The sequence below is a fragment of the Spea bombifrons genome, chromosome 6 (genome assembly GCF_027358695.1).
Source record: "Spea bombifrons isolate aSpeBom1 chromosome 6, aSpeBom1.2.pri, whole genome shotgun sequence".
Taxonomy (NCBI): Eukaryota; Metazoa; Chordata; class Amphibia; order Anura; family Pelobatidae; genus Spea; species Spea bombifrons.
In genome coordinates this window covers 31989428-32013036 of record NC_071092.1, presented here as the reverse complement: position 1 = coordinate 32013036, position 23609 = coordinate 31989428, and the positions used below count along the sequence as shown (strand labels likewise).

The 23609-nt window shown below is 39.6% G+C and overlaps 1 protein-coding gene across 1 annotated transcript; it reads right to left on the bottom strand.

Moving 5' to 3' along the window:
* Positions 1–1861: 1861 nt before the first annotated feature.
* Positions 1862–19878, bottom strand: LOC128500436 (flavin-containing monooxygenase 3-like). The gene is made up of 9 exons (XM_053469598.1): positions 19658–19878; positions 16088–16231; positions 14902–15090; positions 9105–9267; positions 8192–8334; positions 4124–4323; positions 3340–3695; positions 2804–2876; positions 1862–2555 (listed from the first exon to the last, which is right to left on the bottom strand). Exons 2-9 carry the CDS (start codon positions 16217–16219, stop codon positions 2213–2215), a joined length of 1599 nt encoding a protein of 532 aa, XP_053325573.1. The 5' UTR covers positions 16220–16231; positions 19658–19878; the 3' UTR covers positions 1862–2212.
* Between the last annotated feature and the right edge of the window lie 3731 nt (positions 19879–23609).

Sequence of the window (23609 nt, the reverse complement as noted above, 5' to 3'; positions counted from 1 at the left end):
ATAAAATATTGGTTTTGCCTATTTTGTCTCATTAATATCCCTAACAACATGGTGCCAAATGAAACCTCGAAGTCAGACAAACAGGGCCCAAAACAAGCTTACCAGACACTGGCCTCCTCCATTTACAAGAGCAGGTACTCCTCCTCCACCACTGCATAGCATGCTAAACCACAAACTCCTTGGGCATTTTAATTTGAACTAAAAGCTGAGGCCCAACAGCCAGGCTGACAAGGCTGAATGAGATAACCCAGAGGCCTCCCAACTGCAAATCAACATTAGCAACCCAATGGGTGCTGATTGTGAACCCCCATGATACCTCAAATAACACCCACTAATATCAGACCTTATTATAATGACCCCAGATTGCCTTGGATACAGACTCCCAAATCCACTTTGTCAGTCTTCCAACCCAAGCACCTGTAACTCCACTGGACATGGCGTCCCATCCTGTTTTACAAGCAGAGGTGTAAGAAATGAAAAATGTCTTTAAAAATGGGATTTAAATGTAAATTTAATGCATAAACATTTTGTGTTTGGGAAGGCGTGGGTGTGTGTGTGTGTGTGTAAGATTTTACAAGTTGTAATACATTGACACAGTAATGCACTACAAAGGGTTTGGAACCAGGCTCCAACAGAGAGGGATCAGACATCTGGAGCAAAAGGTGCTGTATTTTCACATAGATGTGTGTGTGTGTTCACACAGACTGTTTCCTCCACAAGCGACACACAGGCACCTGGCCATCCACGTCATATAAAAGAAAATGATTCATAAGACCATGCCTCCTTCTTCCGTTGCTCCATGGTCCAGTGTTTATGCTCATGTGCCCATTGTAGGGGATTTTGGCAGGAGACAGGGGTCAGCATGGGCACCCTGACTGGTCAGCGGCTACGCAGCCCCATGCGCAACAAACTGTGATGCACTGTGCGTTCTGACACCTTTCGATCAAAACCAGCATTTTTTTCAGCAAATTGAGCTACAGTAGCCCGTCTGTTCGATTTGACCACACGGGCCAGCCTTTACCTCCAACATGCATCAATGAGCCTTGGCCGACCATGACCCCGTCGCCAGTTCACTGCTTTACCTTCCTTGGACCACTTTTGGAGATGCTCTGACCCGGTTGTCTAGCCATCATCTTTGAGGACGAAATGTTCACTTGTGACCTGATGTATCTTACCCACTGACAGGTGCTATGATAATCTTATTAGTGTTATTCTCTTCACCTGTAAGTGGTCATAACGTTATGGCTGATCAGTTGTAGACTACTTGTTATAATGGGATGTGTGTGTGTGTGGGGGGTGTTTTACTCATTTGGACCTATGGTAGACAAAAACATAATGCAATTGGTGGAGTGGGCATGAATTTTTCTTTGTAGATTTTTTTTTTCTGGATAAGGAAGAGCACATCAGTGTGATGTTTCTAGCCACATTCTCTATAGCAGAGGAATATCCTAATATTTTTGTGACAATGGATAATGTTTGAATACTGGGGGACGGAGATTGTGGAAGGGGCAAGATCAGAACAGAGGATGTATGTAATAATAACACATAAAACACAAGAGACCCATGATAACATTAAATGTATGCTCACTAATGCAAGGAACTAGAAGCAATAGCATACACTAAGCAATATGACATAATAGGCATTACGGAAACATGGTGGGATGAGACACACGACTGGGCAGTTAACAAATGGGTACACGTTATGTAGGCAAGATAGAAAAAACAGGAAGGGAGCACTCATTTAATGTATGTTAACTGTATTGAAAAGAAAAAAAAAACATGGCCACTGTATTCTAAAATACACACTGGGTTAAAAAAAAAAAAAAAAAAAAAAAAAAACTTAACAAAATTAACAGAAAACTATATTAATAAATGCAGGTTTTAATATATTGAATAATAAAAGTTTGTGGTCTCACATTCCTGTTAGGCCTGACAAAATAAAAAGTAACAAAATCAGACTCTAAATCTTGTATTAGCCAGTAAAGAATGTATAACTGTTAATAAAATAGTCTAAGCATCACATCAATATAAAATTGTAAATTATGTGTTTAAAAGCACTCATTATAAAATTATTATTAAAAACCATGGAGGTTTGTACAGAAAGTGTTATCACTATGGCAACTAGTATAGCATTTCAGGTGAACAGACCATTCTATATTAGTTGCAGTAATAAGAATATTTGGATATACAAAACCCCCAAATTGCAAATCAGTTATGGCCATGCCAGAAAGACAGCAAACAGGAGCAGAGGAATAAAGAGCAACTTGATTAATGTAGTAAAAGGGGAAGACTCTGCGTCTGAAGACACCACACGAGTTTTCGTGGCCTGAATTGTTTGGTCCCACTGATTTAAAATAGCATTTCTTGCACCATCCCATTTTCCAGGGCCCGTCAATCGAAACTGGTAAGGGCTACATGGTCCGAAGAGGACCTGCCATGCCAACATGGGATCCGTAAGAAAAAGAAGAGGAAGGTTGGGTTTGCAACCAATGTATGAGCTTAGTTCATCCATGTAGGTGACATAATCTGTTGACAAAGTCTCACCCCGACCAAACCTTTTGGAGAAAAAAAAAACAAAACAAAAAAAAAGGTGATATGAATGAATTCAAAAACTTTATTTCAAGATGAACTAAAAAGCAGTTGAATGTGTTTGTTCAATTGATACAAGGGCTACTGCACTAATATATATATATAAATACAATTTTGTGGTTAAAGCACAAGGGTATTTGGAAATACTTGAGGAGTAAGAAAAAGAATGAATACACACTAAGAACAGGTGTCAGGAGTATAACTTTAAGCTCACCAGTTCTTTTTTTCGCCTTCCTCTTCGTCTAGTTCTTTGGTCATTGTTTCCTTAGACGGAAGTTTGCATTCTCCTTTAAAAATAACATGTTGCCATTCACTGTTAGTTACTCATTTTTTGTATTGCAAGGCGAATTGCACACAGAAGACTGATATTGTCAATATTGTTTTGCATATATCTCTAGGATGTTCTAACCATATTTATGGTATCCCAAGAATTCCTAAAACTGAAAAACATCTAGCACTCAGGGGAAAACACATCTCATGCCTCCTTTACAAATGTAAAATGTAAATGTAAGTAAATTCAGATTGAATCCAATCCAATGTACAATTCACATGGTATATGGTTTTAGCAGAAACTGTTTAACTTTGGTGAGATTATCGTTTTTGGCAACATTTCTTCAGCTATAAAAAGTTTTATAACATTATTCTAAGCTCATGTTAAATTTTTGATAAATACTGTACAATCACTAATTTAGAACATCTCATTTGTATTGAACCTCAGTCATTTAGTTGTTTCATTTAATGGTATCTCACCCTTGATAACTCTGACAGCCCAACGAGCCTGAACATCAGAGGTTGGTGGAATTCCTCCTAGAGACTGGACTAGTCCAATGACAGCAAGTGTAGGTTTTTCAAGTTTTGGAGGAAATACTCCTTTGTAGAGAGACACTTTATTTTTATTATTCTTCACAATGGAGTCATCCATGAATGGATACGCGTAGCTGTAACCAGTGGCAAATATAACTACGTCTACGTTGTCGATGATGGTCCCATCTTCAAACACAGCAGAGGTTTCAGTAAATTTTTTGATATTGGGTTTTACAATGACAGTACCACAGGTAATACAGGTGGCTATTTCATCATTGAATACAGGCTCCTTCCTTAGACTCCTTGATTGGAAGAGAGAAAAAAAAACTCTTCAAAAGAATGAAAAACCTTTATTCCTTTTGTTGTTTTTATTTTTAAAGGGTGAATATCAAGCCGCACAACCCAAACTGATTTATTACTGGGAAATATTTATTACTGGGAAATAATATATTACTGGGTCATGTTTACCATATGACTAGACATGGCACCCATGGTTACTGTATGGTCAATAGCCTGTTTGAAAAGTCCCTAAATGTTTTTGTACATGGTGTGCATGTTAAATTACTAAAAACATCTGGCTCAGATGTAAAAACTAACCAATTAAAGCTGTTGTATAACGTTGTATCATTGTATTGTTTACTGAGAGAGTGGTAAATAAATGGAACCATCTCCCAGTAGAAGCTGTAATGACAGCAGACAAAGTTATAACAATTTATCACAGGAAACATACTTGTTCAGCGGCACCAGACCATAGTTTTTATGACTGAACCTTTTTTCCATCATTCTTTCATACAACCAGTCAGATAGGGCTCTTGGAAGGAATTTATTTAGGAAGGATTGGTAGCGAGTCAAGTAAACCATGTCCCAGGGATATCCATTATCCCAAACTCTGCTCATAATCCAAGACCCACTTCTTGTGCTGAGCCATACCTGAAAAACATCCAGAAAATATGACATCTTTTGAACCCAAAACATTTGTCATTTCCATAGACTCGTAAAATTATTTTAGGACAGGGTTTGCTCAACATGCAGCTATGAAAACTCACCATGTTCATTTGCCAGGTTTCAGATAATTTTCAACCACTTCCAAATCATGGCGTGTGTTCCTCATATCAAAATGCTCGGAGACTAAGATATTTCTTATGAGTGGTATTATTTAGACTTGTGCATTCGGATTTGTAAGAATTGCAAATTTACCGAATTCTGGTAAATTCAGCAATTCGTAGGAAGCTCCGAAGACAACACCAGAGCCCCAAGAATCAAACGACAACGCAGCAAAAAGCTCTGAATTTCTGCCTGACATTTGTGGGTCCACATTTACTCTTGTACATTTCTCTCTTGTTCGGTCTCTCATTCTCTAAAAATCTCTTTGCTGACCACCTCTGCATCTTCTCCCTTCAATCCTTAATCTTCTTTCTTGTCTTGAATCTCTGCGAACATAACGCGCTGTGGTGACGTCCTCCTCCACTGCAAGCACCACCATGTTGCCCTCATTTCACGGGAGTGCAAAATGATGGGGCTTGCGGTGATGTCCTCTCCCCAATTGGAGGATCGGGGAGATGATGTCACTAAAGCTCCACCATTTTGACAGAAGTAGCCTGGTTATGTCCATGGCGAGGCGGACGAAGAGAGAAGATAGAAGATGCAGATGTGGAAGAAGATGCGGAAGCACTCATGTTGCACCTCCATAAATTGCACCTGCACCCATGTTGCACCTCAAGGACTTGTTTTATTCATTAAATAAATGTGTTCAGGGAAGTTTTACTGTTAAACAAACAAGAGATATTCCCAGTTGCTGCTGCTTTATGGTAAAGTTACTTTGTTATATTTGAATAGTTGAGCAGATGAGTTTGGGCTCAAGCTCTGTGTACGACTATTTAACAGCCCTGTGCAAAATAACCAATAACCAAAATGGCCACCGCAACTCATTGTAATTCTATAGCCAGTAACCAAAATTGCCGCCTCACATGAGCAAAAAGTCAAACAGACGTGCATCTTCGTCAGAGACATATAACTCAATATGGATGGGCACAGCAGGCTGTATGGAGAGGGATGGAGCTGGAAAAAAGGGTATTTCTTATAACCATGTATTAAAGTTTTACAACAGATTTGATGTTAATAGAATTTAAAGAATCATTTTTTTCCTCACAGTTGTCCTTTAATAATTCAGCTATCAGTTTAGGAATATTTCAAGCTCCGAGCAATGGGGAGGCAGTGATATCTGAAGCAGGTGAACAGGGAAGCGAGAACCTGTCTTCTTGGTCTGACAGATACAACATGTCTACAAACGATAGAAAGGTGCCTCATTAGGGTACTATCATGCGCCTGGACATACAACCTGGGATTACCTAAAAAACAGGCTCTGCAATAGAGCAGAAGTGTGACGGCCTAGCTAATAGTGAAATGAGGCATGAACTCCTAATTCAAGGGACAACCTCTGAAGAGGAGGGGAATCTTGCATGGGATGGGCAGCTGGCTAACAAACAGAGCCAAAATACCTATGAGATGACCTAAAGGACTTGAAACTTCTTGCATAAGAGTAAAAGCTGCCTCCTAAGTTACAGTAACATATGACTAAGAGGACTAAATCGAATGACTGAGTGGGACCACCAGCTAATACAGAGTGGTTGTAACTGACCAGATAAATATAAAGGTAAGCATAAGACTGGACATAGTACAGAGTGATACAACACAATGATAACATGACCATCAATGCGAAAAAAAGAAATACAGGTACCTGTAATTGCAGTCATTCAGAGATTTTACTTAAATGTCTTTTCTACAGGAGAAGTGTTCCAACATCTAAAGGATAAATACTATACAAAACTACATAACTTACAATCATACGTCAGCCCTCCAAAAACGCACTCTGCAATAGAACGGAACGTATACCGCTGCGGGGCTGCTGCAATCTGCAATTCAGGTTTGCCATGACATTACTTTCTGAACAGCGTCCCAATGAAAAGATGCTTCAATGATGCTGTGGGAGTGAGAGGCGCAGTGCGCCCCCACACAAATGTTTGTGTGTGGGTGTGTATTATATATACATACATACACACACTGGTGTCCAACAGTGTAATGTCCCCTATGCAAGGCTATATTATCTGCAGGGTAAATGTTCCTGAACATTGGGAGTGGTGAAAGGCTCATAGCTCTCACTTATCCCATGAAGTGGTCCCCTTTCAGCACCTGCAATGATCTTCTCTCACTGACACTGTGTGCCAGGAATCAGGGCCGGCCCTATAATGGGGCAGACTGGGGCAATTGCCCCAGGCGGCACTTTAGAAGGGGCGGCACTTTGCCGCACCAAGCGCTTTTTTTTTTTTTTTTGAAGCGGAGGAGAGAGAGAGGGGGGCGCCGAGTGGTTTTCGCTTAACCGCTCGGCGCCCCTCTCTCTCTCTCCTCTGCGGCGAGTCTCCCTGTTCGGTCCCGGTGCCGGCTTGTAATGCAGAGCACCGGAAGTGACGTCAATTTCCGGCGCTCAGCAGTACAAGCCGGCACCGTGGCAGAGCAGGGAGACTTGCCGCAGGACTGTTTAAAGGTAAGTACCGGGGGGGGGGGATCGTAGATTATGGCGTCTGCGAAGTTTAAAATGCCCCCCCCGGCGTCGGCGGCGTTTTAAACTTCGCCCCAGGCGGCGTTAAGTCTTCGGCCGGCCCTGCCACGAATGCATGCCATGTTCAGGCACCCAGCAAGGGAGAAACAAGCAGCAAGGAGTGTGCAGGAGGAAAGCTGTAGGTTTGGTATTACTGGCTATAGATTTTTTTGGGAGTAAGGGAAAAAGTAACTTTGTAGGCAGAAAACAAAAAAAAAAGAAGGGGAAAAACATGTGAAAGGCAGGTGTCACAAGTTAGGACTAGTCTATCTACATTGTTTATGTTAATAAATTCCTTTAGGTGAGGATTAGGACAGATGTCTGAATAAAGAGTATAAATCTGTTTCATCAATGGAATAAAGATGTTTGAACTGCATGATTTAATTTGTCTCCTTTGTCACTGTTATGGTATCTTGAACCAGACACTCTGGCATCAGAGTTGGAATACCAGTATTGTAATCCAATTTCTATACAGACTTTGCCAATAGCTTAGAGGGGACACAGATAAAAGGCTTAATTTCCTATAAAGCACACTGGACATTTACCAAGAATGCAGTTTTTCCTGGGCGCGGCAGTAGACTTAAGCGTATAACTACCCTGTACTACAGAGAGTCAACAGCTAACACACGTGTTTTGTGGGTGGCCAGCATGGTCATATTGAAGATGTATTCTTCAGGTTGGAGCAGACAAAATTTTCTCTTTGTTTTGTACCAAGTTTCTAGCCTAAGTCTTCCATAGTATAGCAGGGGTTAATACAGGAATCTGCAGGATTGTGCCAGGATTCAAAGAGCCATAAGAGCAACTCTAGTGGTTGCTGGCAGGGGGCTTGTTTGGCATCGGGCTTGTTTGGCATCAACCAATGAAGGGCAGCTGGTTTAAAGGCTAGAGCGACTTGTATGGGGGAAGGGACCACGGAGGTTAGCTGGGAGATATTTAGGTATTTTGTCTTAACCAATAGGCTAGCCAAGTATATCTATATGACATTTGGTTCTATAGCGTAGGATAAACAAAGACGCACATTAGTTTGTTCGTTATTCGGCTTAAACAACGTGTTTGTTTTCATGTTCTCCCAAATACGAACGCGCAAGTCTAAATATTACATACAGTACTGTGTATTTTGCATATGTTCCTGTTGACTTACCTCTTAAGCATAATATGGATCATTTTGATCCAAAAAATGCATTTATCCGTTATGTTGCATACCTTTTCAGCAGTACGACTGAGGTCAACAGAAATATCGGCTCCAGAATTGCCTAATCCTACTACTAGTACCCGCTTTCCAACATAGCCTGATGGCTCCTTATAATCTCGATTATGCATGTATTGTCCTTTAAACTTTTCAATGCCTAGAATGAAAAAAATATAAATTCTAAATACAATAATATTGTTCACCAACTTTTTTTCTGACAGTTCCTCCTTGGCTCCACGTCAGCAAGTAAAAAAAAAATTGTGTGCTTTTTCTATTATTGCCAGTTGGATCTAATCATTCCTAGCGGAATAGCTAAATTATGGATAGAAAACCTCATGGATGCATAATGACCTTGTTAAGCTTATGGATCATCCCAGTAGTTTCTGTATGGGTCTTTTTTTCTGTTAAGTAAAGTAAGAGCTATAGCTCTGCATAATGGAGGAAGTAGAAGCACAGAAATGATTTTATCTGATAGGTTACAAGAAAAAATATACATAGTTGATTAAATTACATTTGGAAAATGAGTTTGAAAGAACATCTGATTTATTTAATGATAAAAGGCATAACTATCTACTAAAAGTTTTATCAGGATATGGAGTATGTGATAAATCACATAGGGCAATATCTTCATAAAATGTACAACAAACATGTAAGCAAGTCATATTCTGGGTTCAGTTATGGTATTTACACCGACCCCCTTTAAGTTGGAAAATAAAATGTATTAAAGTTTGCTTATCATCCTGGTTAAACTGTCCAGGTTTATGCCCTGTAATGCGTTATTATAGGAGCAATGTATTTTTGCAGGGGGGGGGGGCAGTTACATACCCCTTTCCAATTAGAAAGAACACTCAAATTTTAAAATGTTGTAGTATGTAATGTATGCACTATGAAATAGTTCCTGGTAATAAAAGAGTAATGGAAGCCTACCAGGAAAGGACTGCAGAGGAAGGTTTGGATACACATGATGGCCAGTGCAGACAAGCACTGCATCGAAGATGGTTGATTTCTGTTTCCCATTGCATTCTGTAACAACTTCCCATTTGCCCGTTTCCTGAAAATCTGGGCATTTTTTCACACTAACTACAGCTGTCTAAAATGGAGAATGGAGAAAACAAAATATTAACCAAGATGCATAGTATTTTAAAGTTTTTAATAATAATAAAAATAAAAAATCTATTGTTACCAAGTAACTTATATCGTGCCAATATGGCTAGATCCATTTTTTCTTATGTTAATAATGAAGGGAAAAATAGATACAGTTGTGATCAGAAGTTTACATACCCTTGGAGAATTAGTAATAAATGTACCATTTTTAAAGAAAACCATGAGTGAGCAGGCAAAACACATTTCTTTTATTTCTTATGGGATTCATATGCAACTGTAGGTTATAACAGAAAGAAATTAAAAATGAAATGATCCCTGTTCAAAAGTCTGCATACTCTTAGTTCTTAATACTGTGTATTGTCCCCAGTTTTTTGTTATAGTTGTCTATGAGGCTCCAAATTCTTGCAGGTGGTATAGAGGCCCATTCAGGGATGGACTGGCCCACCAGGAAACCGGGACAGCCAGTCCATAGGCTGGCAGACCACATTCATAGCGGCTGGTGGAGGAGGTCTTATAGCTGCACGACGGCTGCTTGGAACTTCGCGGCCAGGTGGCCGCTTTGAATACATGACATTCAAGGGGGCGGGCTCACAAAAGGTGTTCGTCTTGGCAAGCAGAGCAGGGAAAAAGAAAAAAATAAGTATTACCAAAAAAATAGTTAGGGGTTATAGGAAAGTGGACCCATTTTCAAGAGGGGTGGCTGGGTTATGGCATTACAAAATAAATATAAACATATTAACCGATACAAAAGGGGTGGAGGCATCATTACACAAAGGAGGGGGTTGGATGGGGCATCACATAAATCAATATACAAGGTTGTGGGGGCATAAATGCACAAATGGGGGCAATACACAAGGTTGTGGGGGGCAAAAATACAAAAGGGGCAGTTAATGACAAAACAGTGTAGAAAATAATTTTTTTATGCTTCAGTGTGGCAGAGCCTGTCCTGGTGTGCGTGTCTGGGTGTCGGTGTGGCAGAGCCTGTGTGTGTTTGGGTGTCGCAGAGCCTGTCCGTGTGTGTGTGTCGGTGTGGCAGAGCTTGCCCTGTGTGTATTTGGTTATCTGTTTCCTGGAACTTTACTTTCTGTGGGAATTCTGGGAATTCTGTGTGAGTTCTGGGAATAAACAGAACTATTTAATGTTTACTTATCCAGAGATAAAACACGCTCCTGAATTTCTAGTCACTTCAGAGGACAAAACTTTCTAGGCCCAGAGATCAGTGAGACGAAAAGTAAAGGTTTTGGGTTATTTGCTCTATTTCACTCTGCATATATTATCAATGGCACTAAATTGTGGCTTCAGGTGTCCCGTGTATAATGACTTTTTTTAGTGTACTGATTATTCCCAATCCCATCACATTCTATCTCATTCCCAGGTACTTATTTGGACCTTTTAACTCTTGGTTCTGGAGTTTTAATAATAACTTGGTATTCTGTTATGTTATTGTAAAGGAACAATTTAACCCCTTCAGTACCGGGACGTACCTGGTACTTCCTGGTTAACAGTCACCGGTAGACCGGGACGTACCAGGTACGTCTCCTCCAAAAAACGCCCCCACATCACCACAAGTGTGGGGACCTGATCCAACACCCCCCTGCTGCCTGATCGCTCCATGAGAGCGTCAGTGCAGTGTTAACCCCTTCAATACCGCGATCGCGGCATTGAAGGGGTTAATTCCCGTTTTGTAGGGGGCTCTGCTGCTGGTGGTCTGCCTGAAAGCCCAGGCAGACCAGCAACAGCAAAAACGACCCCCCCAGAAGTCCTCTGATCAGTCCTGTAGGACTGATCAGAGAGACTCCTCCCCTACAATCTCCAGTCTATTGGAGATTGTGTCCCAGCTGCCAGAGGCAGCTTCAGGGACAGGGAGACAGGGTTCTTTGGTCTCCACATGAGTGTGGAGACCAGACCCCCCCCACCCTTCCTCAGTTAACCCCTACCCCCTCTTCCTCAATTAACCCCTTCAATGCTGTGATTGTGTATGACCCCCATCGCAGCATTGCAGGGGTTAATATTAGTCCCCACAAGCTTGTGGGGACTAAATATCAGTCAATGCTGTGCTTCAATGGAGCATCAGCATTGAAAGAGTTAAAAAAATGTAAAAAATAATAATAATAATAATAATAATAATAATAATTAAAAAAAAATTAAAATTTTTTTAAAAAAAAAAATTAATAAAATAATAATAATAAAAAAAAAAATAACAGCACTGACCTGAAAGTCCAGGGTGCTTCCAGGTCAAATGCTGGGCTGGGCTGATCAGATCGCTCCTGGCCAATAGGAGTGATCGGATCATTATGGCAGCCCACGGATGACCCTGCTCTACAAAGAGAGAAGGGTCATCTAGAGTAATTATGAAAAAACACAAATTATTAATAAATGAAAATCATAATTATTACCTGATCACTTGTCGGTGACATTTTAAGTCGCTGATTATTGATCGGTCTCCCTGATTGATGTCAGCGGCCTAAACCTGTCACTTACAAGTAATCTGATAAAAAAAAATATTTAAAAAAATGTAAATGCACATGTTCAAGTTTTGCCCTCATAGCTTCCTCAAAAAATGCATGAACCATGCATGTGAGGTCTTGTTGGAATCAGGGGATCTTGGTGAACACAATTTGGTGTTTTTTTCTGCAGTTGCACATATTCTATACAAAATATAATATAAAATCTAAAGCAACATTGCAACATATGCAAGAAAACCAAAAAAATATAAAAATACCTCAAAATTTGGCAGCAACTGGCGATAAAATCCCTGTTTGAAAAGTGTCAAAATGACCCTAGTTGTACACCTTGACTTATCTACTTTTCATAAACATATAATTTTGGGGGGATAATCAGTATCTGTGACAACTATTGCAGTTATTAGACTACCATGCCAAATTTGAAAAAAATTACATTTCAAAAACGCGATGCATGCCTTGCAATATTTGCCCTATAATGGGCAAAATAGATGAAAATCCTGGCCATGTTGGGTGGTTTCCAAATCAGGACAACTTAATGAATATATTTGGGATAATTTTTTCCCATTGGTTCAATGTGTGTACAATTTGTATGTATACAAAACTGTAAAAAAATGAGTTTTTTCATTTTTTTCCCACTTTTTCCAGTTTATTTCAAACAAAACAATGTACTACCCAGCTTAATATGGTTTCAAATGAAAGCCCTACTTGTCCTAAAAAAAACAATATATGATTTGTGTGGGTGCACCAATTGATAAGAGAGAAATTACAGTTGAAGAAAGACATGGCAAAAACACAAAAACGGCTCCGGTCCTTTAGCGACACGTTAGTATCAAAATTCCGGTCCTGAAGGGGTTAATAGTTTTAACCCCTTAATGCATTGTTTTCAATGGGTTTAGGGACCGCCCATTGTCCTTAAGGGGTTAAAAATAATGATTTATAGCTATTTGTATGGTAAATAGTGTGGCTGAGATAGGCGTGTGCAAGGGGTGTGGCGTGCGGGCACAAGAGGTCGACCACGCGATACAATACATGGGGTTGCTATCCAAATATTTCCAGGGCTGCTTTTCCTTCCCAGTCCGGCCCTGGGCCCATTCGTCATGGCAAAATTCCCCAGGTCATGCAAAGTTTTTGTTTGTCTTGGATGAACTGCACATTTGAGACCTCCCCAGAGTGGCTTGATGATATTAAGGTCAAGAGACTGTGATGGCCACTCCAGAACCTTCACCTTTTTCTGCTGTAACCACCGTAGGGTCAACTTGGCCTTGTGCTTAGGGTCATTGTCGTGCGTCCCATGTGCCAGTATTTTCTAATAAAATGCAGCATTCATCTTGCCATAAATTTTTACAAGATTCCTTGTGCCTTTAGAGCTCACACAACCCCAAAACACCATGCTTCACAGTGAGGATGATCATCTTTTTCGCTATAGGCCTTGTTGACCCCTCGCCAAACACTTATGCTTGTGACCGTAAAGCTCTATTTTGGTCTCATCACTCCAAATTACAGTGTGCCAGAAGCTGTGAGGCGTGTCAAGGTGTTGTAGGGCATATTGTAAGCAGGCTTTTTTGTGGCATTGGTGCAGTAAAGGCTTCTTTCTGGTAACTTGAACAAAAAATGAGAAGCCCCCAGAATAACGCAGATTTGCGGAGAAAGAGAGATACAGAAACACTTCTATTCCTCCGCAAATCCGTCTGCAATATTCTGGCTTCTTGGAGTACTGCCCCCAAAACGGTCACAGCACACCCCATTTGGTGGGTGGGTGTGACCGGAGGCTCTGCCCTTTTGTGGCCTGGTCAACAGAGTTGATACCCTGGAGAAGCGGATGAAGAAAAAAAAATAAAGAAGAAGCAGCGCCGGCAAGAGTAGAAGCGGAGACAAGGATATGGAAGCAGTCGGCTAAGAAGGTAGGAAGACATTGAAAAAGAGTGTAAGAGTAAGCGAGACCCAATGATGCCCAGCCAGCCAAAAGACTTTTGTGATATTTGTTGAGCATCATAGATAGGGTAGTTCTTAGCTGCAGTATGCTGCGCAGCTATTTGCCTGACACATTTTTAGTAATGAGAGTTATCCTATACCACCAAAATTTAGCTCAGTATATAGTGATGGTGTACCATTATCAGTGCCTGGCTCAGTATATAGTGATGGGAGTCAAGCTGTGCCACCCTCAGTGTCTACATCACTATATAATGATAGGAGTCATGCTGTACCACTTTTTGTGTCAGAATCACTGTATAATTATATGAGTTATGCTGTACTACTGTCGTTCTGGCTTGCTATATAACAATGTGAGTTATGCTGTACAACTGCATGTCTGATTGATTATATAACGATGGGCGTTATTCTGTGCCACCCTAAGTGTCCGGCTTATTAAATAACAATAGGAGTCATGCTGTACCAGTGTCTGTTACTAAATAATGATGGGAGTTGTGGTGTACCACCATCAGAGTCAGCGTACAATTATGGGAGTTATGCTGTACCATAATCAGGGTCTGGCTTTCTATATAAAGATGTTAGTTATGTTGTACCGCTGACATTGTCTTGCTCAATATAAAATAATGATCATATACAATGATGGAAGTTATGCAGTACAGCCATCAGTGTCTGGCTCAATATATAATATTGGGATTTATGCTGTACCACATATGTCAGGCTTACTATGAGCTACACTGTATCACGTCTATGTCTGGCTGACTGTATATTGATATGAAGTAACACCTGCTCATGGATAATGGGGATTGTAGCACACAACCCCTGGAGCGCCAAAGGCTACTCTACCATCCAATTGTCCCTAATGTCCTATTAAGTTTACACAAAACACTTGCTCATGAAGGTGCTTATGAACTTCAGCCAGCAACTTTTTATGACGTGTGGCCACTGTGGAGATGCAGTCACTGGCCACATAAAAGACTCTGCATGCTTTGCCTGTGCTAGAATTTTGGTCGATAGGCAGCCTGAGCAGAGGAGCATCGTAGAATTAGTGGTGCCGAGAGCAGTAAATTTATCAGAATTTTGTTAATTTATAAGATGTTTTTGCAAATAATTTGTGTGTATACATGTATATTTTATAATTGCCCCCAACTTTTGTCCCTGTCCCCTTAATATCATTACTGGAGATGCCACTGTTTGGATCTGCACCCGAATTCTATGTTTCTACGTACCTTAAATTGGATGTGCCTCAGCAGGTCAAAATATTTAGCATACAGGCGCAAGTAATCCTGAAAGACTTTGTTATGCATGAAATTGGGGTACTCATCTGGTATTGGAAAATCAGGATAACACATCATTACTTTGCAAGCATTAGTGAATACAGAACGGTAGATACTTGCTCTTCCATCCTCTGCATGGTCCTGTTTGTAAATAAAGAAAATATATTTGTGAAGTGATTAATAAAAGTTCAAATGTTACAAATCTTGCCGAGATTTATAAAAAAGGTACTGTACATAAGTATTTATTTAAGCACAATAAGCGGATAATGACAGAATTATTATATTATTTGTGACAGAATGACCTGTCATACAAGGTCCCAATGTAGTCAAAGATGGCAGGAACTCCATTGTGCAATCTTTGTTTGGCAGCCAGGCTGGATCCATCTCTGACTACCTTGGGGCCTTGTATGACAGGTCATTCTGTCACATTATTCATGGAACCATTCTGTGCCTTGATGAAGATCCTGCCATATTTTATAAATAGGTGAAAACATTGGTATGGGTAATTTTTTTCTCTCTTTCACCATAACCGATAATGTTACTTAGCTATTACTTGTGTTTTCAGATAATCACTTTCATTCTTTTATGCACATTTTTTTTTAATGTTAATGGAGCGTTAGAAAGGCCTCTGTTTTCATCTCCTCTAACTGCCAGTTCCATTCTTTAGGAGGGACAGCCACTCTTCAGGATCCATGAATGTATCACAGTGGCTTTTGATATAGCCAAGGCCTAAGCACCACAATAACACACACATATGTACATACATACATATACATATATACACACACACATATATAACAGCAGAAAACGTAAAAATGAATGCAAATGCCTCTCATTGAGGGCAATAAATGAACCCAAAAATATAACTGTTCGTATTGTGCCATTTTTTTTTGTTAGTAGGTGTGATTTGCTGTCTCTACATAATTGTTACCACTCTGTACCTACGTACACACATATCTCTCTCTGGCATCTATATATCTATATTTATTTTTCAATTTCTCTAAATAGAGGCAAAATGAGTTGTATGTCAGCTTTGTACCATGGGAGGTCAAATTACACTAAACTTTACAGTACAGCAAAGACAGAAAACACACATTTGCTAGTTAAAATTTGATAAAGTTCATATAAAACTGCTTACCATGAAATTCCATAGTCCACCCACGTCATCACCTTTTTCAAAGCAAACAGTCCGATTACCAACTTCTAAGCTACATTTAAGAGCCGCAAGACCACTGATTCCAGCACCAATTACTGCTATGTTCTGTGCCATTCTCCTTGGTATCTAAAGTATGACCAGGGTAAAATGCTTAAAATTGTTTAAAGAATACCTTTAATACATCATTAATAACTTAACTTTAAACCAGTGAAACACCAGGCCCACCCCTACAAACTGCAGATCCATGCCAGGATGCACTGGAATCCTGGAAAGTTATGCAATATAACCTCGAAGGGTGTTAAAGTTTATACAAATAGGACATTTGTCAATTCAAAATGAATTGGTATTTTTCAACTAAACACTTGCAATGATACCAAACACTTAAATTATCCAAGCAAATCAGGTCAAACAACATTAAAATTCAATAACACCAACAGGGAGTAAATGGTCAATAAAAATTGTAATCTTAAAAAATGGCCGTTACTGCCGCTTTAAAAAAGTTTTTTGTGTTTTTACCTTTTCAATAAATTTGTATGTGCAATTGAATTTAACGGAACACATGATGCAACCATATCATCTTAAAGTTATTGATCCACTTATGAAATGAGGGGCCAACTTGCTGTCAAGTTTCTCCTGTAAGAAGGCCTGTGCTGGCCCTGTATAATTCAATGGCTAATTGGACTGGAAAAAGCTTAGTGATTTAATTATGCATTACACAGGGCTAGCCAAGCTCTTCCAGCAGCAGAAGCTTACTGGGGTTGAGCCTTTATAATAAAAAGTTAAGTGAGGAGCAACCACAACTCTCCTGCAAGCTCTTCCTCTCTATTGAATAGTGTTACAAGGTGTTACAATATCAATGAATTATATGTGCAACAAATTCTAACATAAAAGAAGTAGTGTTAACGCTTGTTTCCACTATTCTAATTATGTGTATCTGATAATGTTTTCAATTTATGGTAAAACTTCTTCCCAACCAGTTTAGTCAATGACATAATTTGACAACTACACTTTTTTTATAGTGCAAGCAAATAGTTAAAGCAATACTATTGTATAGATAAAATAATTATATTGTATAGGGAAACGCGGTGGCTCTGAGATTTCAGTAACATTTCTTAACACAATTGAAAAGATGGAACTTGTATACTTTAGCAATGCTTAATCGAGTCAATAGCTACAACATTGAATATCTAGTTGCAAATGAACATTTAAGACTGGCTTATGACTAAGGGGGGTACTAAGGTGAGACCACATCCCTTCGAGTAGACCTCTATAGTAATGTACGGTCTATGCTACATTACAAGAGTAACAGCAACTTGTATTTTAACCACTTTGTACACGTATGCCTACAGCATCAAACATAATGTGCGCCGAGTTTCCAAGTCAAGTTTTCATTTAATCTTTTCATTCCTTCACGCTATCATATTCAAACATACCAGTCCAGGAAAACGTAAGTCTTGCACACCAAAATTTAAAAGTAAAGGCCAACCACTGTGCAAAAAATGTGCTCCCAATGCCATTCTGATATATTAAAAATGGATATGTCCTATGATCAAATAAACATTGAAATAAAATCACAAAAAGCAATGAGCTTTCTTAATGAGCTGGATTCCAGAGCTTCTCAAGTAAATCAGCCAAGCCCATCATTGTCAGCTGACATCTAAGTGCTCTTGAAAAAATGTGGTCTGGTATGATTAATAGATTTTAAACAAAAAAACTAATTTGTAGTCCATAAGTGCTTCATATAAATACAATTGGCATCATAAATAAAAATATTTTAGTGCAAAGTTTGTAAGTGGTGTTGTCTCCCCAGCAATCCATAGAAAACTTTTATTGACCATTCCATTGCTAATCAGTTCTAATTCCTGGAGCCCTTTAGCTAAACCCATGCACGCAGACATTTCTTTCTGTATGATTACTGATGTTCAACTTAATGGGATTTGAATTACATTGTCACTACGGGGATCAAATGCATTAACCTATGTTTATTTGCATACGTAGTGTGGATAAGCGACATTGTTAAAGCATAGCTGCAATAATCATAATACAGCCCTATTGTGTACATTTACATAAGTCTCGAGTTAGGGGTGAAATCTGAACACTATTTAAACAGAAGTATTTTGCATATAGAATGACTGCTTTCTAGTGCCCTAGAAACTCTTCAAAAAGCCCAACTTTGGGATCTATTTGCCCTTTGTTTATATTATTATAATAATATTTTATATAAACAGCAAAAATATGTTTATAAATAAAAGTATAAAAAATATATTACATAATTTTCTTACATTATTTAGTCGCATATATGTATATATATATATATATATATATATATATATATATATATATATATGTAATTATATATATATATATGCTATAGGACTGGGTATAACAAGGTGGCCCTGGCACTTTGTGGCACTGATGAAGAAAATGCTGCTGATGGCAAGATATGTTATGTTTTTATGCTTATGTAGCGTGCTGCGGGAGATCTAGCCGATGACTATACATACACTGCAGCACCCTATCTGCTCCTCATGTGCCAACTGGCCAGTCTAGGCCTGTAAATAGCTATTAATGCCTCAAAACGTTACATAAAAAGTTCTGGTGAAGCCTCGCCCCTATCCATGTTAATCATACCCCATAAAACATAACTGTCCCTCTTTGTGGTCGCTCTTTTTACACAAGCATGGGTTCTAGAAGATTGTACCTATCCAGAAATATATACATATATGAAGTCTGACATCCACGCCAACTAACTGTGGTGTTGATTCTATAAAGCACTTAAGAGTTTGCATTTACAACATCAAAATGGGAACAATGTATATAACATATATCTATATCTAGATATATGTTATATACATTGTTCTCATTTTGATGTTGTATATAGATATAGATATATATGTTATATACATTGTTCTCATTTTGATGTTGTAAATGCAAACACAGTATATATATATATATATATATATATATATAAATATATATATATAAACACATTAGGAGCAGTGAGCAAAACGTTAGGATCTACAGCTTTAATCATCCAGCTAACATTTAATTGAGCACCATAAAGGCACGGGCCCCATTCCGAACACCTGTAGCTAGTAAGAGGTTCCATCCCACCTTCTGCTCATGTTTTTGACCAGTGGCCCATCATACTCCACTGCATTCAATACAAGCTTTACATTCTTTAATACCTTTAGGCGAGGGGATAACTCTCAATCATACAACTATTACAACCCCTCCCTGCTAATAACATCATATTTGTATGCTTTTGCCATAGCAGTAAAATGCATACCTAGAAACTCTCTGGCTCTGGCTAACTGGAGCCCCCCTATATACTTATATAGATGAAATTTCACTGCAGCTCAACTATAAACGTCAAGCTGTTTTTAACCTTGGTTTCACCTTGAAAGGGAGTGATAATCTAAACAATCATCATTGAAGTGACTGATAAAAATAGAAAAAGCTAATAAAACAGGATCAAGGAAACATATGTAAACTAGCATACCAATGATATTATGATGATATGAAAGTGCCCCTAAATACCCCAGTACTTACATTTTGCAGCTGTCTATTAAGATTTGTTGTTTTCTTATGCCTTTGTTGAACTCTCAGATGACTGCTCTTTTAGTATAGAATTTTTTTTATTGTTTGCCAGTTTCAGCGTTTGAACTGCCAAGAATTTGTTTGAAAGCCTTGCATAACTCGCAATGATATTACTCCTCCCTCTTCAAAAAAATCCACTACCAAAATAGGATTATGTTCTGCTTGCATGCAGGTGTCCTGATTGCCAAGATATTATGGCAAGATTTTTGAAGGGTTGAAAGTATTCATATTTAATGTTTCTTTCTTCTCTGCTCTATGGAAAATAGCAGTAGTAGTAGTGGTGGTAATAGTAGTGATGTAGTGGGGTGGAGAAATATATTTTCTTAATGTTTCTTAACATTGCACTAATATTTCTCCTTCACCATTGTAGGTAGCCATCCCAGATTTAGAAAACTGCTTCACATAAAAAACACACTGTACTGTACATGTTTTATGGCAAAGCTTATCAAGTCCTTCAACACCAGTCTACATAAAAAATAATTAAAAGTGGACTTATGGACTAATTTAAAAAATGGCCAATAGGCTGGTCTGTTCTCTAATGACTACCTTATGGGCAATGCTATCATTTCATGACTTTTAAATAGGCTAAATATTTCCAGGATTTTTAGTCAGAACAGCAAGTTTGTTCTGAATGTTCTCAAGCTTATTACAAAATACTTTCGGAATTAATATTTGTCAGCTTCAAAACTAACCTGTTGAGGTCATAGTGTATCTTACAACCGGTTTAGGATAATTTTTGTTGAACCATGTTCAATGTTAATGTGTTGATTGATGGCAGACGAGTCCCCTGCTGGCGACCAATAGAGTTGCTCTTACGGACAGTTAAACTCCTGGCGCCAGAGCTGCTGTGGTACGCGTTAACCCCGTATTAACCCCTTATAAAAAACGGAAAAAACGAACACGAAGAATGTCCACGAATATTCGCCCGAAGAGAAGACAGGAACGGGCGAATATTCACGGAATACGAAGATTTATTTTTTTCCGAAGACGAGCACGAAGACCAATACTTACCAGTTGAAGACCTTAAAGCATCTCGCTGATATAAAACAACATATAAGTATACACCACAGTGTAGCTTTGCTTCAGGGCCAAATTGGCAACGCTGTCACCAACAACAAACCCACAGCAGCTGTGGGTTAGAAATTAGACACAACGGCCCCAAAGGAAGTCTGCAAGCTGCACCGACCACTGCAGTTCAGTTAAGGGGGTGGGGGAGGTTGTATGAATGAGTATGCGTGATTGAGGGAATGAATGAGTATCTGTCAATTAGTGAATGAATGATTATCTGTAAATGAGGGAATTAATGAGTATCTGTGAATGATTAGTACCTGTGAATGAATGAATGTGTATATGAATGAGTTAATGAATGAATGTGAATGAGTAAATGAATGAATATGTGTGTGATCGCATGGATGTATAAGTAGGGGGCATTGCACAGGGAGGCTGTTTGAGTCTAGGATGCCACACAGGCAGGTTGGTTGAGGGCAAAGGTGGCAAGTCATATGCTTCCAATATGGGTATTGGGCAGATTCCGTGGATGCAATCAGGGTGTCAGGGCTGATATGATACTTAATTGTGTGGGGGCATTCATTCACAAAGGGGTGCTGGCTGAGGGCATTCATTCACAAGGGGGTGTTGGCTGGGGGCAACACATAAATCAATACCAAAGGGGGGCTGGGTGGTGGGATACATATATAATGTGGGGTAGCTTGGGGGCAATACACAAGTGTGTGGGGGCATTAGGGTGATCACATCGGCCGTGTTTTCCAGGTGACATTTAACTTTTACATGTTGCTGACCAGCCCAATTAAAATGCTGCCCTGTAGTATGGGGAACATATAGACTTGTGGAAGGGAACCAATTAGTCAGGGCAGCATTTTATCTGGCAAGCTGGAGCCATTATATAAATCAATACTAAAGTGAGAGGCATGCTGGGGACATAAATCTACATAGTGCTGGCTGGGGGCAATACACAAAGGGCAAAAACACAAGAGGAGGTCAATGACAAAGCAGTGTGTAAAATATATATTTTTTATTGTTGTAGCTTAGCCTGTCCGGATGTGGGTGTGTGTTTGGGTGTCAGTGTGGCAGACCTTGTCCTGGTGTGTGTGTGTGTTTGGGTGTGAGTGTGGCAGAGCCTCTCCTGGTGTGTGTTCTTGGGTGTCGGTGTGGCAGGGCCTGTCCTGGTATGTGTGTTTGTCAGTGTGGCAAAGCCTGTCCAGGTGTGTGTGTCTGGGTGTCAATAAGGCAGAGCCTGCCCTGGTGTGTGTGTTTAGGTGTCAGTGTGGCAGAGCCTGTCCTGGTGTGTTTGTTTGTCGGTGTGGCAGAGCCTGTCCTGGTGTGTGTGCCAGTCTGGAAAAGGAGAGTGCAATGAACAGAAGTGTTCTGGATCAGGAGACTCAAAACAAAGTTGCTTAAGATGGCGTCCACGAGAATGCTGTGAGCTGAGAGAGGCTTCCAAAGGATGAAGGAGAAGTTGAAATAACTATATCATCATTTTAAGTAAGCATAAGTATTCCTTTTGTTTAGTATTATTTTATGTTTTGTGTATGTTATATGTTTTACAACCAAAAACCAATGACCTAATTCAATAGCAATATGTATTGTTTCTATACACTTGTCTTTGCGCTTTATTCATCACACATTCCCTAAAGAATAAACCTGTAAGAGGGTCATATTTTTTAGGTCATAATTGTGCACTTTGAATAGTCAATCCATTTAAGCTTCTCCTGCAGAAGGGCTTGGAGAAAGCCTCTTTCCAAATGAAGCACAGTCAACATCAGGGAGCCTCACAGCCCTTTCTGGATTCTTCCTACAGTTACTTGAAGACCAGGGTAACTGGGGGCACCAAAATAACATTGGTTATTAAGCCCCCTCTTACATTGAATGGATTGACAAAGTGGAGAAAACTAGAGTGATGTATAATCTTGTTAAGCTCTCACCAGATGGAATGATGTCCTATAAGGCCATGTGGACGGCATGGCTGGAGATCACTGTCTCCAGTGAAAAATTTGATGAATGGATCCTGGAGTGTGAGTAGGGGATGCTCACACTCCAAATGGAAGTTGGCAAATGTAGTACCACTTCATAAAAATTGTAGCCTGAAACAGCCAACTACAGACCAGCAGATCTACAGGGAGATCTGCAGTTTAATTTTCATTTCATTGTTTTTTTCCACTTTCTCTCACTCACACTCTCTCATACCATCTTACACTATCTCACAATCTCTCTCAAAGTCTCTTTGTCCCTGTTTCCTTTTCTGCAGCTCTGCTTCTTATGTTGTCTCTTCTTGCTCTTCTGTATTTTGTATTATTTCTTCTGTTCTCTTTCTTCTTTCTTGGTCTGCTTCTCCCTGCTATCCACTAGGTTAAGCAGGTGTCAATGAGCACTTCCAAATAAGGGTGGTTCAGCATAACTGTTATCATTTTATAGTGAGGCACACATTGACAGGGGGACAGCATAACTGTTATCCTATATACTGAGGCACACATTGCCGGTGGTACAGCATAACCGTTATCACCATATACTGAAGCAAACATTGACAATAATGCAGCATAACCCCTATCACTATATACTATAGCCAAACACAGCAGCAGTTGCCGCGTGCATCGCAAGGAGCAGGATCGGAAGTCTGCATTAACAGACCTCCCGCTCCTTTGATTGCCTTTAAGCCAGTTAGAGGGAGATCCTTGATCTCCCCAACTGAGCCTGCTCCTCTAGCCCCAGGTGCCGGCGCGGTGGCACCTTCCTGATGAGCGGCACCCGGGGCAGACCGCTTCCCGCTAGGTACATTACTGCCTAAATTACAACATGTATGGGAAAAATACACAAAAAAAGTACTAATGCAAACTTTGACAAAGGCCAGTGGCAGAATTAGTGCATGGAAATAGTTAAAATAACCAGA

Bases quoted from the DNA above. Each gene is read 5' to 3' on its own strand.
- LOC128500436 (XM_053469598.1), bottom strand. From the start codon at position 16,219: ATGGCACAGAACATAGCAGTAATTGGTGCTGGAATCAGTGGTCTTGCG. The intron at 8,335-9,104 runs GTAGGCTTCCAT...TTTTCATTCTAG, and splicing joins TCCTCTGCAGTCCTTTCCTG to GCATTGAAAAGTTTAAAGGA. The intron at 4,324-8,191 runs GTATGCAACATA...GATGTTTTTCAG, and splicing joins TCAGTCGTACTGCTGAAAAG to GTATGGCTCAGCACAAGAAG.